Source organism: Argiope bruennichi, chromosome 1, assembly GCF_947563725.1.
Source record: "Argiope bruennichi chromosome 1, qqArgBrue1.1, whole genome shotgun sequence".
In the NCBI taxonomy this organism is placed as follows: domain Eukaryota; kingdom Metazoa; phylum Arthropoda; class Arachnida; order Araneae; family Araneidae; genus Argiope; species Argiope bruennichi.
Genome location: NC_079151.1, coordinates 95,711,565 through 95,727,567, shown reverse-complemented (window position 1 = coordinate 95,727,567; position 16,003 = coordinate 95,711,565). Strand labels below are relative to the sequence as shown.

Genomic DNA, 16,003 nt, shown 5'->3' with positions numbered 1-16,003 from the left:
GTTCGAAACTACATAAATTATCTAATATAACTGTAATTAAATTGCTTTAAATATATTTTTGACTACTCTGTATGCATACGATTATATTAACTAAAACTGGAATTAATTAATTTCATTTTCGGTAATTAGTCAACTATTACGAATCCTACAGAAAATTTGTAATTCTTTTTTGTTTTTAAGAAGTGAAAATTATAGCAGTGCATTTATTTTTTGAATTAATTAAAACATGCTTTCATCCTGCCAATTAAATATTTATTTGTGTTTAAAAATTTTGTCAAGCTTAAATGAAAAAAAAATATTAGATCAAATTTTTGTATACAAAATGGGGAATATGATCTTCTGGAAAATTTTGCATACTTCTACAAAGAGATATCAGTTGTAATCTTCAGTTAGAATTGTTTGTTTAGGAGGAAAATTTTTTATCGGCCTTCATAAAATGAATTAAATCAAATTTTTATATAAAAATAAGGAACATTCTCTTTTGAATATTTTTGTATACTTCTACAAAAAGATTTCAATGGGAATCTCCATTTAGAATTTTTTCTTAAGAATGGAAAATGTTCAATCAACCTTCATAAAAAACATTAAATCAAATCTTTACGTAAAAAACAGGATTGGTTTAATTTGGTTATATTTACGTACTGTCTGTTTTTGACGGACATCGTAATTTTGAAACGCTGTCAGATGACGAGGATGGTTCCTGAGCTGCTACCTCCCCTTTCATAAAAACCGGAACGTGCGCTTCTGAATTCTTCCGCATATTTCCACAGAGAGATATTATAATTTTAAGTTAATATTGCATGTTAATAAAGGAAAGCTTTAAGGCGACAGCCATAAAAAATGCCAATTTTTTCGCCATAAAAGGAATTACGGCGAAATCAATAATCCCTTCTCTTAGAATCCAAAATTAATGTTTCTCCTGTTTTCTGTACTATTATTATTATTTTTAGAATTTAAATTAATGTCTTTTAGCATTTATTAACAAAAACTAAGACTGTTCCAGAGAAAAAAAATTGTTATAGTTTTTTATTTTTCTTTGCAACACTACATATGTAATATATTTTAGAGTGTAAAGTTTTTATCTAAGTAAAACTATTACTAACTATTATTTAAGAACTATATACAAAAATAAAATTTTTGTGTGTAATACATGAAATCATCTATGAAATTTTGGAATTTTTTTCAACTATATTTAGATTAAGCAATCATAAATCCACATTTAGAGCATTCAACATAAAATTCATAGTTCATTACATTCTGCATAACATAATAAGCACTTATTATAAATTTCATTAACAAATCTTGATTAGTTTTTGAGATATGACGATGCTAGTACAGTAGAATTATGAAAAATCTTTTTTTTTTCAGAAAACGCATTGGAAATCTTTAAATACTTATAAATAAGTAACATGTCGATTGTTTTCTATAACCTGGTTTTTAACTGATATAGAGACATAATAAAGATATCACTGAAAACAGAAACGTAGCTATATTTTGAAACTGCAAAATAAATAAATAAATAACAAATAAAACGCGAATTTTCATCCAAATTCATGTTTTCAATCCACTCAAATACCTTAAATTCCTTTATGCAAGGGCTGAACTTTCTTTTGATACCTTTACCTACGTTTAAGGACTTTGACTTTATGGAGCGAAAAATCAATAAACTCATTCATTTGCAACACATATAAGCATTATTTGTTCTTAAAATAGCCTGTTCCTTTACTTAAATTCTGTTTCCTGATATATATATCGTAATGCCCAAAATGAGAGACCAGAAATTCAATTTAGGTCCCACATTCATTCCGAAATATCCTACAGATAACAATGAACATTAGGACTGAGGCACTCAAGTGAGTTTGCGGTTTCATTAATTAACAAGCAGTGATTAAAATAGTTTTGAATTAGTATTGCGTCCGGAAGTGCGACACTTAACATCATTTTTCCTGTCATCCTAGCATCTGTTTCAAACCTCTTATAGTTAGTTATTTCTTATTGCAAAGATAAGACTAACCAAGATAAGAGTAAACCAAAATGAATTTGTACTAATTAAAATGAATTTTCTTTTTGAGTGAATGTAAAAGAGGAAGAGTTGTTCTTTGTCTAAAGTTATTTTCTTTATTATATTACGGTACTGTGAAAGGTCAGTATGTTAATATGCATGATTTTTGAGATTTATTTTGTATTAAATATAAAAGTAAATTGACTACCTCTCATTATTTATATACGTTAAAATTTTTTTTAAAAAAATCCAATCTGTAAATGAAGAAAGAAGCTCTGCATTTTATTTTAAAGAAATGACTCGAAAAAAATTTGAAAGAAAACAGAATTTCTTGTCCCAAAAAAACCATAGCGAGAATCGTCTGACTGTATTTTATTTTATTATTAAAGTTTAATTTTAATTATTCGGCAGCAGTAAGAAACAAATTGAAAAATATATTTAGCGTGATCTAAATGTGAAAGGATACAAATTCAATAATTAAAAAAAAATGAAAATTCTAATTACATTTAAAATATTTTCTAAAAAATTACTGAAATTTGTGCAATTGACTATAAGGAAAAAAAAATTAGTCTCACATAATTTTTTTATTGCTATAAGGTGATGTAAAAATGATGTTTTTGCAATAACTAACTACAAAGTTATTCAGGGAATAAACGTTAAGTTTATCATTTAAAATAAAATTTAATTATAATTTTAAGAAACTTTTTCTTAAGGAGTACTATATATTATATAAAAATTTCTATAAACACATGTGCGTAATGTGTTTATTTATAAGTTCTAATGATATCTCCTCCAGAGCGTTTTGAATGATTTTCAAACACACATATAGCAATGAAGTAATTTACAGTATACAGCCTATGAATAACATGTTGAAATAACTTGATTTCGAATATTTTCATTAGATCGGACAGATGTTTCAAGGTCTGACATTCATCATGTTGATATGGTGTATAATTCTTTTCTTTTTAACAGTCGCTCTCGGATAATTAAAAGTGATCATATGATTAATCGAAAAGGAGGGTGAGACTTCAGTTCATTTTAATTAAGACAAGACTCGAACCTATAGGGCAAATCAATGGTTGTCTCTAAAATTAATTTGTTTACATTGCATTTTAGTTAAAGCCATAAAAAGAATTAAATTATATATTTTATTGTAGGAGTAATAAAATGAAAGGATAAAATGCTATTTTATTGTGTGGTAAGGCTAGTTATTAAATGATTAACAGTGGGTAAAAAAGCATTGTGAGTTTATAATTTTATTTAATATTTAGATTAGAATTAATAAAACAAAAAATAGATCCAAAATACATTTCATACATTTTGTCACATTTAACTTTGAATACTGAAATTTATATTTCAAGTTTCCATGTTTTATTCATGAAATAACACCTTTATACCAACTAGATTTATGGCGCTAATAAATTAACCAGTTGTAATGTATCTCCCCCACTAGTTTTCATTCAAGTCCCGTGTTCTAATTTATGGCACTTATCTATTTTAATCCCTTCATTTATTCAATTTTGATTCTATCACAATCCCGCATTCCTTCACGCGTCTTTAAAGTCTAAGAAACAAAATCAATTTAAGTGATAATAAAACGGGTTTAATTTAAGAAAAACAATTATTCTTTGAAAGCCTTAGTGAAAACTTGAATGGCAATTAGTGCTACATTTTACTGCTCGTGCCTCAAGACACTGATATCATTGAGATATAACAACAAATGGCATTTATACCACTTTACCTTTTACCACTAACCCCTAGGAGGCCTTTAAAAGTACCCATCCTATGGCTTAAAGTGATTTATGCTTATTTACTGCGACAAGCGGCAATTTATAATCGGAATCACATCGTCGAATCTTTTATTTTTATTTTTTCCTATCAGATTTAGTTTTTATTTCTTCTTATTCTTCTTCTTCTTCAGACTTTTATCTTCTCGCCACTTTTTCTCATTCAGAACGATCGCTTTGTGGGAAGAACTTAATTTTATAGCCTTACTCCCGCCATGCGACTTGAGGCTGTAGATTTTCTCAGTCTAGGCCCGTTTTCGTTATATCCAGATGACGATCCTCAATTCCGGGAGGAGGAATGGTGGCTGGCTTTCTCAGACATCGATCGCTAAGAAACTTTATTTTTATTGCAGATTTATTTTACTTATTTTTTTTTATTTGTCCAAAATTTCCCATCATCCAAAAAGAGAAAAGTGAAAAATACGCCAAAAGGCTGGTTGCAAGCAGTCTGAAGAAGATGGATCGGGAAAACCTTTGGATTTTCTGAGTCTTGGCGAAAGTCGAATTGTAAACATCAGCAGTGAATCACGTCAAATACATCTCGTTCCATTTTAATATCGAAATGTAAACGAAAAAAGAAATACGGAAGAATTGGTAATAACTTTTGCAGGCAGCAATAAAAAAGAAAAGCGAAGGGAAGTTGAGAATAGATTTTTCCGATAGCTCAGTTCCGTTGATGAAGTGCGTGCAAATCTTTTAAATTAAAAATTTTTATTTTGAACATATTAGAAAGCTAATTATAATTTTTTTAAAATTATTATTATTATTATTATTATTATTTTATATCAACTGTTAGTGGGATTTATTTTTATTTTTCTAGATGGTATTTATACAATATATATTTATTTATTTATTTATTATTTTATAAAACTGCTATTCAGTAATCGGATTACTAATATTATTTACTAATTATTCGAGTTTGTAAGAAGTATCTTTTTATAAATAATTAATATATCTGAAGCATTCTAAGAAGTAGCTCTTTATATGGTACTAATATTTCTAGGGTACTAAAATATTACCGTATGCAATATTTGTATGGCGCAAATATTACCGTATGCAATATTTGTATGGTGCAAATATTACCATATACAGTATTTTATATGGTACTAATATTTTAGGGTACTAAAATATTACCGTATGCAATATTTATATGGTGCAAATATTACCATATATAATATTTTATATGGTGCAAATATTACCATATATAGTATTTTATATGGTACTAATATTTTTAGGGTACTAAAATATTACCGTATGCAATATTTGTATGGTGCAAATATTACCATATACAGTATTTTATACGGTACTAATATTTACTGAAAATTAATAAAATATATAAGAATAAATTTCATGCAGAATACCGCGCTTGACACAAGGAAGTTATTTAATTATTAATCTTAAATGAAGAAAACTATCAAAAACTATCTACACGAAAGAAATTGTTAAAGTACCTTAAAGTAGAAAATATGCATAGATTTGGTTACAATATGGGTTATTGCTTTAAACAATTAAATGATTAAATTTGCCTCTAGAAGGAAAATAGAAGGATATATTGAAAAATATATCGGATAATGCATTAGTGAATACAAATGAAAATCTTAATTTTTAAATATATTTGAGCATTCATTTCATTTTCTTTAATATTCATCAAACAATGAGGATATCAATATAAAATTAATCAATTAAAATTAATCGCTGCTCATTTCATTTAATACATTACTCATGAAATAACAACGGTACTAATCTAATCATGAATAATCAATACATATCAAAAACTTTTCTCTATTAGCTACCAAATAAGTTTATAAAATTATTAATATTTGAAAAGTCATGCTTTCCAATAGTCTTCAATAAATATGTAATAAATCTAAATTTAATTAGTAAACTCAAGATATTAGCCATAATCAAATTTAATAATTTATCATTAGTAAGTTACTGGAAAACTTCTCCTCAAATACCACACAAAATAATTAAAAATTTAATTCGAGAATTTTTTTCATTAGTGAATCAAACTCGATTGAGTAATGTTAGGTTCGTCGATGAAATAACTGCTTATTAAAAATTACACAATCATATAAAGGAAAAACAGAAATATATTTAATTTCCAATTAAATAATTCAAAATAATTCTTTGCCAGCACTTAAATCTAATTTCATTTCTTTCTTATTTTTGAGAATAAAATTTCATTTCTCACACGATTTCATCACACAGATTGTTTTCCCACTCATTATTTGATGTGACAGACTCTTGAAATTTTGAGCAGTTGTGTGTTCTCAACGAAAATCCACTATTTTTATTTTTTCAGAACTTTTTAAAAAGTTCTATTAATTCTATTAAATTCTGATTCCATATGCGGGACATCACCTCTTAATGAACAACTGATGCAATTTACTTGAAAATTCTATACTATTTAAATCGACGGATTATAAATTCGATGTTTAGAATTAGAAATTAATTAAGAAGAATTTTAATTTTAAGAAATCTAATAAAAGTGTATTTTTATGAAGCTGTCTTTAATAAGATTAACTTTTTATTATTGTATGTATATTTGACATCAAGATAGTAAAATTAACTAATAATTTTATAAACTGATTATATTAATTAAAAAAATCACAATAACTTACAGGGGTGCAGACATCTAAACAAAAGGAGACGGTCAACTGGAACTTGACTGTGCTTTCCGATGCAAATTTAAAGGCTTGAAATGGAGCCACTAAGGATTTTGAATCCCCTGATTTCTCTAAAGCTGGGAAGATTGCAGGCTCAACGGGACAACTGCGTTGAAAAAATTTTTAAACAAATTAATTATTATAATAAAAACAGTAGTGTATTTGTAACAGCAGCAACATTTTTAATTAATCAAAATTGCATATCAGCCATTAAATCATAATTTTAAAAACACATGGCGAACAGACATTTTTTTTAACATTTTTTTTCTATTCATCATTAAATTTCTACTAAATACATTTTGCAATCCAAACTGTACTGATAAATGTATTAAAAATTAATTAATGTGTAAAAAATTGTACTGAAAAATGTAAGCAAAAATATATTTAGCAGACGATACGATCCACAAGCATTGAAGACGAGATATCTACGATTCCACAAGCCTTTAAAATTAAAATAATAATAATAAATGAAGAATTAATAAAATTTATATATACATAAAAAACATATTTTTTAAAAAGTTTTTTGGAAACATTTCAAATCATGATAATTTTCTAAAATTAAATTTTTTTAAATTTTTTATTAAATTTTCGGCAAAAATGTGGCGCTAATGTTTCGTGGCACCACATTTTACAGACCTAATTTAGGTGCGATAGGACCATATTATTTTAGAATTTACTGCTTTAATTTATCTATTTTTATTCGCATAAATTAGTGATAATTGATGCTTCGGATAAATACAGTATCAGAAATTTAATAATAAATTTTCTCTCCCCCCCCCAAAAAAAAACCGTTATTTCAAAGAGTGTAAGCGCTCCTTCTACTAAAATATGATCACTCAATCTCTATTAGGAACAAAAAAAAAATTTAATAGACCTATCAGAATTATATCATTTGAATTATATGAATACAGTTCTTGATAAAAATATTTTAACAGCATATAAGATATTTGGTAATTATAATTTTAAAACATTACTTTCGTTTTAAGTAAAAAGTCGCAAGTCAAAAACACGTTTTACAGCAGCTTAATTAAAATATGATTTAACTATAATCATATAGTGATAAAATGTAAATTTATTGAAAAATTAGTTTTTAATACATGTGAGATAGCATAATTAGAGTAATTACAAAAATTAAATAGCTGTACCGAGAAGTATTTTTTTATGATCCAAAATTACTTTTATGCATGTAAAATAAAGGGCCAAAATTCTCAAACATTTCATTAAAGCCATTTATCTTTATTTTTGTTTCTATTTTCGGTATGCCCATTCGCAAACGTGACACGTATTACGTCATTTATTGAAATGCCAAAAGTAATTATAACCTTCCAAAATGAGCGATAAAAACTGTCACCATTTAATCTTGATAAACACTTAATAAGCAACGGCGTGAGGCTATCTTTTTACTTATTGCCAATATCCTGCTGTTAATAAACACGGTCGGTCGCAATAAAAGGCTATAAAACATGGACGTACGCATGATGGCTGTTCAGATTCAAGAAACAATAACTTACCCCCTGTCGTCAATGAGCATGACCGTCTCCGTACCCATTCCGCTTCTGGCCAGCAATCCACTCCCAAAAATGCCGAAGACACCTGCAGAAGACACAACAAAATTCTCATCAGTATGCATGATGTCATGCAAATGGAACTTAATGTACTTTGACAGGTATTAAACGCGTTAAGTGAAAGTATTCCGACCATGGTAAATGGTTCTGTCATGCGGGGGGTAAAGTATATTGGTATGGATGGCTGCTATGTCGCTGTTCTTTTCGCTGTCAGAGAATATATATTCATTTTATTTTACTTTTACACATCAATCGTGCGGCATGGTCAATGATATCATCTGGAAAATAGGATGCTATTATTTAAATAATATCATTTAATTGTTTGGTGGATTGGAAAGGAATCAAATGCTACAGCCTGATAGATGATGCTTGTGATCTTGACGCATACACCTTTTGGTCAGAATTTTGAATTATTTGAAATGCCTTGTGATTAGAATTTAAACATTCGCATTAAAATACTGTGATCTAAAAGATATATAGTTCTGTTTTGATTACTGTGTATTGTTAATAAATGACGAAAGATTAACTGTCTTGATTATACTACATGATAATAAGGCTTAAATTATTATGATGAATTATATATATTTCAGGGACATTCATATTTGCAATTTTTTACTGCAGTTAACGCAGTAGTAATGGCTTTTAAAAACTAATCATAAATAACATTTTTTTACTAAATTAAAATTCTTCATATATGGCAAGTGACACTGCAAATACATAATCGTTATCTTTGAGCTAATGTTGGCTCCTATATATATATATACTGAATGCGTTTGTTAAAACTTATTTTCGCATCCAGCTTTCGTCATCTCTTTCAAGCAACAGTTTTATTTATTCATGGAACAAATGCCACAATATTAAAAACTCCCAGCCTAAGTAAAACATCTAATATTTCTTGATGGGCCTTATATTATAAATGTAAGTTGATTTTAGATGTTGATTACTAAGGTATGTTTATAAAACAGCAACATTCACCATTAACTCGATAAAAATTGTATGATAATTTATTACATAGTTTACTCATAAGTATTGACAATCTGTTCTTTCCTTTCACTGTGTCTGTTCATACATAAACAGCACATAAAAATTATTTAAGAAATGTCTAATCAGAATTAAATATTTTATGACAAATCATTAAAGTAAATGTGTTTTTCTTTTCATATTTTGCATTAAAAAAATTCTTTGAAATTTATATTTTTATTTTCTTTGAAATAATGTGTCTCAAGCAGTTAATTAAGACAAGTTTTAATACCATAATATAAAATATTGGTGCCATTTTAAACACAAAGTATCTTTAAAAATAGATTTTAACTGAGACTGATGAAAATCATCGATCTTTAAATACAGCATCATTTTAATAGTTAATATATTATATCTTTATAGTGGACAATATTTAAAAAGTAACAGTGAAAATTGAAGTGTGATATTATAGGAAATAAAGAGATTTATCCATTGAATGAAAGGTCAACTCAGTTATATTAACATTATCTTTTAAAGCAACACTAGGGCTATTTTGGGACGAACTATGTATTCCCCCTCTCTCTAAACTTCAGCGCCGCAACAGTGGGAGGACGTTTGGCCCCCAAGGGATTTAGCATGAACCAGAAACGCTTACATGACGGTTCTTCGGTGGAATCGGGTCGCGAACCCAAATCCTCCGGTTCCGAGACCTTACCAACAGGCCACCCCATTCAATGAAGGAATGATATATTATATGATATTTTACTTATCTTAAAATTATAAAAATATAAATTTTCACAGCAGTACTATTATTTTTGAACACATTTTAATTGCTCTTTTAACTCAATTTAAATTTCTCTCGAAAAATTACATCTGATGAATAATATGGATTATTTACCTGCAAAATTTGAACTTACCAAATAATTTTATTATACAGAAACAATGGCATCAAAAGTAAAATTTCAATTTCTATCACGAATGAAAACTTAAGAAAAACATTATCTTAACAGAAAATTTAGAGAAAAAAATTAACAATGAGGCTATGAAATGCAGGTGATATCTATTTATATCTGTCTCAAACAGTTAATAAGAGCAATTTTTAATACCATAATGTAAATATTGCTGCTATTTTAAACACAAAGAAGCTTTAAAAATTTATTTCAACTGAGATTAATGAAACTCATTGATCTATGAATATCATATTTTTCTAGCTAATATATTATATCTGTATATTGGATAATATTTAAAAAGAGAGTGTGGAAATTAAAATGTGTCATTACAGGAAATAACAAGATACATCGACAGATTGAGATATTCATATTGATTCGATGAATGAACGAAAGATATATTGGATATTTATCTTGATATTTCATTTATCTTAAACTTATCAAAATATAAATTGCACAAAGCATTGCTATTATTTTTGAACACAATTTCATTGCTATTATTTGAATTAGATTTATACTATTGCTATTATTACTATTCCTATTATATTGCTATTATTTAGCATTATTATGCATTTAGATTTCTCCCGAGAAATTATATCTGATAGATAATATGGATTGTTGACCTGAGAAATTTGCAAACAATTTCATTATACATAATAATGAAACAATTTCATTATACATAAATAATGACGTCAAAAGTAAAAATTGCAATTTCTATCACGAATGAAAACTTAAGAAAAGTATTATCTTAACGAAATTTTAAAAAAAATAATAACATTCAAGAGACGAAATGCAGGTGATGTTATCTATTTCAACGCACGCGTACTGTGTAGAAAATTTCACTTCACAAAACCTCTATGAAATGCTTATCACTTTCAATGATCAGTTTTTTTTTTCGGTTTCTCTTCTTTCTACGGCATTTTTACTCTCCACTTTTCCCTTATCTAAATAATTCATAATAATTATGCACGAGGCCTCAAGTGACAGAGATATCACTTTTGAAGAGAAAATGAGAGCACTTCTTTTAAAATATTTACTGCTTGTTATGGTCAGAAGAAAAGATAAAAGTAGTGCAAAGAGCAATGATAAAAAAAATCTCCTTAAACGGTGAAAGCGGTTTAATTCAAATTTTCTTGAAAATGGCTCATAGTCCTTGTTGTCTTCTTTCAGAAAAATCTGCTGTTGTCAGATCTATTTAAATGACAAAGAATCCGGAGTTTTCGAATTTTTTTCAAAGGATTTAGAAGGACTTGTACTTAAACGCTCTGTACCGTGGAAACTCTTGAAGCGTTTATTTCGCAAAAGATGCTCCACAATATAAAAAAAATGGGCAGTTTCCACATTCTTGAATCACTGGGCTTAGAAATCTCGCGGATGTCTCGCTTGGAAACAAATTTTGGGGCCATTTCTTACATTAGCACCTATAATACGTGACATAATGGCTTTTTCTTTTCTTTCTTAATAGAATAGATAGAGCCATATATTTTGAAATTGCTCTGCTCTTGTATACTTAAAGTGGTATATTTTTAAAAGTGTAATGTCTGGCTGCCATTTTTATAAGATGATAGCAGCGAAAACTATTAATGTATTTTTATTGATTATATATATATATTATTTATCATATATATATATATGTGATGATATTTTAAAATTTAATTTAATCTAATCCTAATTAATTTCCAAAATTGTATCTTAATTCAGCACATGTTAACTTCATTCTTAAATATTATCTTATTTCTTGATCCCATTTCATTTTTTTATTTAATTAATTTAACAGAAGCTTTTTAAAACATGCTTCAATCGGCAGTTCACTCGCTCCGAGCGAAAGGATGAAAAAAAAAAAAAAAAAGCCATCATCCAAACGAATTCTTTTTAAAAAGATCCTTATGATTCCCTTACCTGGGTTGACTCGTGTAGAGAAATCCCTATCGGAATCTCATGTTGTATAAGACAAGGGATAAATAATTTATCTCTCTTTTATGTTTCTCTCTCTATTCGGCCACGACCCTGCTTCAATATTATATGTTCACACACACACACACACACACACACACACACACACACACACACACACACACACACACACACACACACACACACACACACACACACACACACACACACACACACACACACACACACACACACACACACACACACACACACACACACACACACACACACACACACACACACACACACACACACACACACACACACACACACACACACACACACACACACACACACACACACACACACACACACACACACACACACACACACACACACACACACACACACACACACACACACACACACACACACACACACACACACACACACACACACACACACACACACACATATATATATATAGATATTAAAATAATTATTTCAAAGTTACTTTTTATATTTCTATACAGATGTATCAGCATTCGGCTCTTTTCTTTAATATATTCGAAACAAAATTAATTTTAAACAGACTTTTTTTATTGCAAATTACTTAGATTTTATTGTAATAATATGATTAATACAAATAATATAATTATTCGCATAGTTATATCATTTTTGTGTTTCTGTGATAAGAAAGTTTTTTTGAGACAGAAATTCTTATAAATTCTAATTTGAAGACACAGAAAATTCTATTTTATTTTTCTGTCAAAGCATTATCGCTTTTTTTTACTCGTTTGCGAATCAATAATTTTAGAATTTCTCCCAAATCTGAAGAATTAAAAATTTTCTTAATTAAGAATTTTCTATTTCAATTAATCTGCAAATGATATTTAATAACATTAATTAATAATTTAATAATATTAAATATAAGAATAATTTATTAATATTTTGTAAATATAACATTATTTAAAAAGAACGTTGAAGCTGCTATACATTGTATTTTTTTGTTGCAATATTTAATGTATCATACAAATTTCTGTCAAATGCTCTACAGGAATGTTAGGAAAAAAAACGGAACAAAGGCAAAGGAATTACGTTGTTAGCCATTATTGGCTGCCTTTACAGCCACCTCAAGAAAGCCATTCGAATCAATGAACATTTTTGGAACAAGATCTCTGTTTTGGACATCATGATATAAAACGAGACCGTATTCTTGTGAAATAAAAGCTAAATGGATTTCCAGCCTTTCCCCAAAGACAATCGCAAGAAAAAAATACCACGAAGGCAAAATAGTAAAGGCAACAAAGAAAAAGAAAAAAATAAGCTCACATAATACTGTTAAGTTAGAAGAACTAGCCATGAAACAAAGTACTAAAGATCCAAATCCCAAGTCATTCTAAAACTCTTTGGAAATCGTCTGCGAGATTCTATTGTGTCGGTTGGAAGTGGCAACGTGTAAACGACGCCGGCCATCTTTGACGAATGTTATTCGATTTTTTGAGTAACCATTACTCGGCTCTCGTAGATCAGGAAAGGAAATGGCTAACCCATTTTTCAGAGTGTTTAACAACTATTGGGATGATTTGGCCCGCTCTTTTGGCCTTCAGCTCAATTTTTTATAGATCAATAGCTGTTTCTAATAGCTTGTCATTTCGCTACAACGAGCACGTGGGATTGGAAAACATTCGATCGTTATTTTCAATTCCGATGATAGCTTAAAAAAATACCGCATTTATTTTATTTTTTGCGTATGAACGTTCAGATAGAAAAGTTTTAGCAAAAAGCTTTAATAGAAAGAAATTAAAAATCTTTAATTAATTTTTTGAAAGAAAGAAATGAAATTACTTTATTAATATACTCTTGCTTTAACACATGGTTTTGTTGATTTCTTCAATGTCTGCTTAATAAATTAATTAACGTAATATCTGAAAATCAAAAATAACTTTTAGAGAATCATAAATTAGTGATAGAAACTTTCTGAAAAATAGAAGCGTCTATACAAAGTTGATATCCGAAACCTAGAAACAAATGTCTTAAAACAAAATAATTTATTGGATTTCTATGTTTCATTACACTATACAAATTGCTATAGCAAGGATTTAAAGAATAAATGAAAATGATATATAAAAATTATTTTTACAAAGTATTTTTACAAAGAATATCAAGTTTATACAATATTGACCGTTGCTAAATAATGTATAAACAAAAGTGATTGCTTCATAAGCTTATAAAAACAAAATGATTGCTCCCTAAACAAAGGGGGGAAAAATGATTGCTTCATAAAAAAAAAAAAAATCTTCTTTTTAAAAATACAACTTGATATTCGAATTATCAAAATGTGTCATTTTTGTTTCATTTTCGTACATGCTTATTGCAAATACATTGTAAATTCATTGATAATATAATTAAAATTTAGTTGTTTAAAAAAATTAATTTAGTTTGTTTCTGTCTGAAAAAATATAACACATAATTCTTACATCATTTAGAGAATTTTTCTAATAGGAAGTATACGCTTCCCTCTAATGATTTAGAAATTAGCTATTGGGTCTCTATATTAGAGCGCAACCTATGTATTAAGAAATATAATTTTTAATGCAATAAAAATTATAGAATTATTAAGTCTAAGAATTATTTTTGATAAAATTTTAAATACATATTGATGCCAAAGAAATTTGATATAAAAAATTCACAGTTTTTTTGTCAGGTATATATATATGTGTGTGTGCGTGCGTGCGTGCGTGTGTGTGTGTGCTCATTTATGTTTTGAAGATAGGAAGTCAAATAGTTCAAAATTTTAAAAATACACACATATGAAATAAATTACTTTCTTTATATTAAATTATTCAATTTAATGAATTACAAATATTATTTAAAAAGAAAATATTTGCTTATTAGACGCACACAATTAGTACCTCTTCATCAGCAGCACTGATTCGAAAAATGAAATGCTTTACATGAAACTGTGTTATATAGTTTGTGCTTTTGTAATATTGCTTTTAGATGTATTATACACGTTTAAAAAAAATCAAATCTTGTAACTTATTTAATTATAAATATTAATAACAATTTTATCATTTTTCTTTGGCTATTCCGAAAGTAATGTTATATATTTTATTTTAAATGATATATTCTTAATGTTCAAATTTACATTTTTGTTGATAAGAAATAAGTGACTAGAAACTTTTCAGATATATTGCATCTAACAAAGAAAAAGAATTCTTTATGAAAGAAAAACATTAAACAACAAAATATGGAATGTTTTGTGCGTAAAGATGATAAGGCGTTATCCAAATTTTATTTTTTTAAAAAATTGTTAAAGCAAATATACACTTTTGTAGCATTCCCCTCTAATGATTCTTTTTTTTTTTACAGTTTATAACAAGAACAGCAAAGTTTTAAATCAAACTAAATGAATGCTCCCAGATATCGAGATCTGCTCCGCTTAAAGTCGTAAATGGCGCTCGTAAAATACTCTTTGGTATGCTTAGGATTATTATTTACAACTTTTACACGCCCAGTTATTTCCAAAAAAAAAATCTCATTAATTTTTTTTAAAAACTCAGTTCACATTAAAAGCGATAAAGAACACGATAATTTGAGCGCATGCAAAACATGAAGGGAATGAAAAACAACAGAAGCGAAAGCATTTATTTCTACTATAATTTTCTTTTAATTCAGCTGCAAGGTATATAAATATCAAGAGTTGAAGCTGTTCGACTTAAAACACAATTTATGACTTAAAGAAAGCGTTTTTCCAATCTAAATTAAGCTGTCCCTTATATCAATAAAATAAACCGATATTTGATTTATAGGAAGGTTAAAAAAATGTATTTAACTTTAATTAGAAAGCTTGTCTAACGAGCATGCTCGGTAGTAAAATTTAACTTCCTTGAAATAAATAGAATTTTTTTATGAAGAAAGGCTGTTTATTGCTGATGAATAGAATGGTAATCTGATTTGGCATTTACTGCTAGTTTAATTAGTAATAAAAATAATGCAAAATATGTTTAGCTATTAATTAGAGTAGTGGATGGGCAGCAAGGTTGGATAGATTTTTTTTAAATTCTTTTTTATTGAATCTTATTTGCTATTCCAAAACAATATTACTCCATATATTATGTTTTCTGAAGACACTTAGTCAAAAATAACAGTTTAAAAGAAATACTATTAGCAAACG

At 27.7% G+C, this 16,003-nt stretch overlaps 1 protein-coding gene across 2 annotated transcripts in view; it reads right to left on the bottom strand.

Moving 5' to 3' along the window:
- LOC129966174 (uncharacterized) overlaps positions 1-16,003 on the bottom strand; it is a 448,724-nt gene that overhangs the window by 37,513 nt on the left and 395,208 nt on the right. For both annotated transcript variants that reach the window (XM_056080579.1, XM_056080587.1), the window contains exons 9-10: positions 7,970-8,051; positions 6,414-6,564 (exon numbers count right to left, since the gene is read on the bottom strand). In XM_056080579.1, the coding sequence (XP_055936554.1) occupies positions 6,414-6,564; positions 7,970-8,051 (233 nt within the window). The remainder of the gene's footprint in view (positions 1-6,413; positions 6,565-7,969; positions 8,052-16,003) is intronic.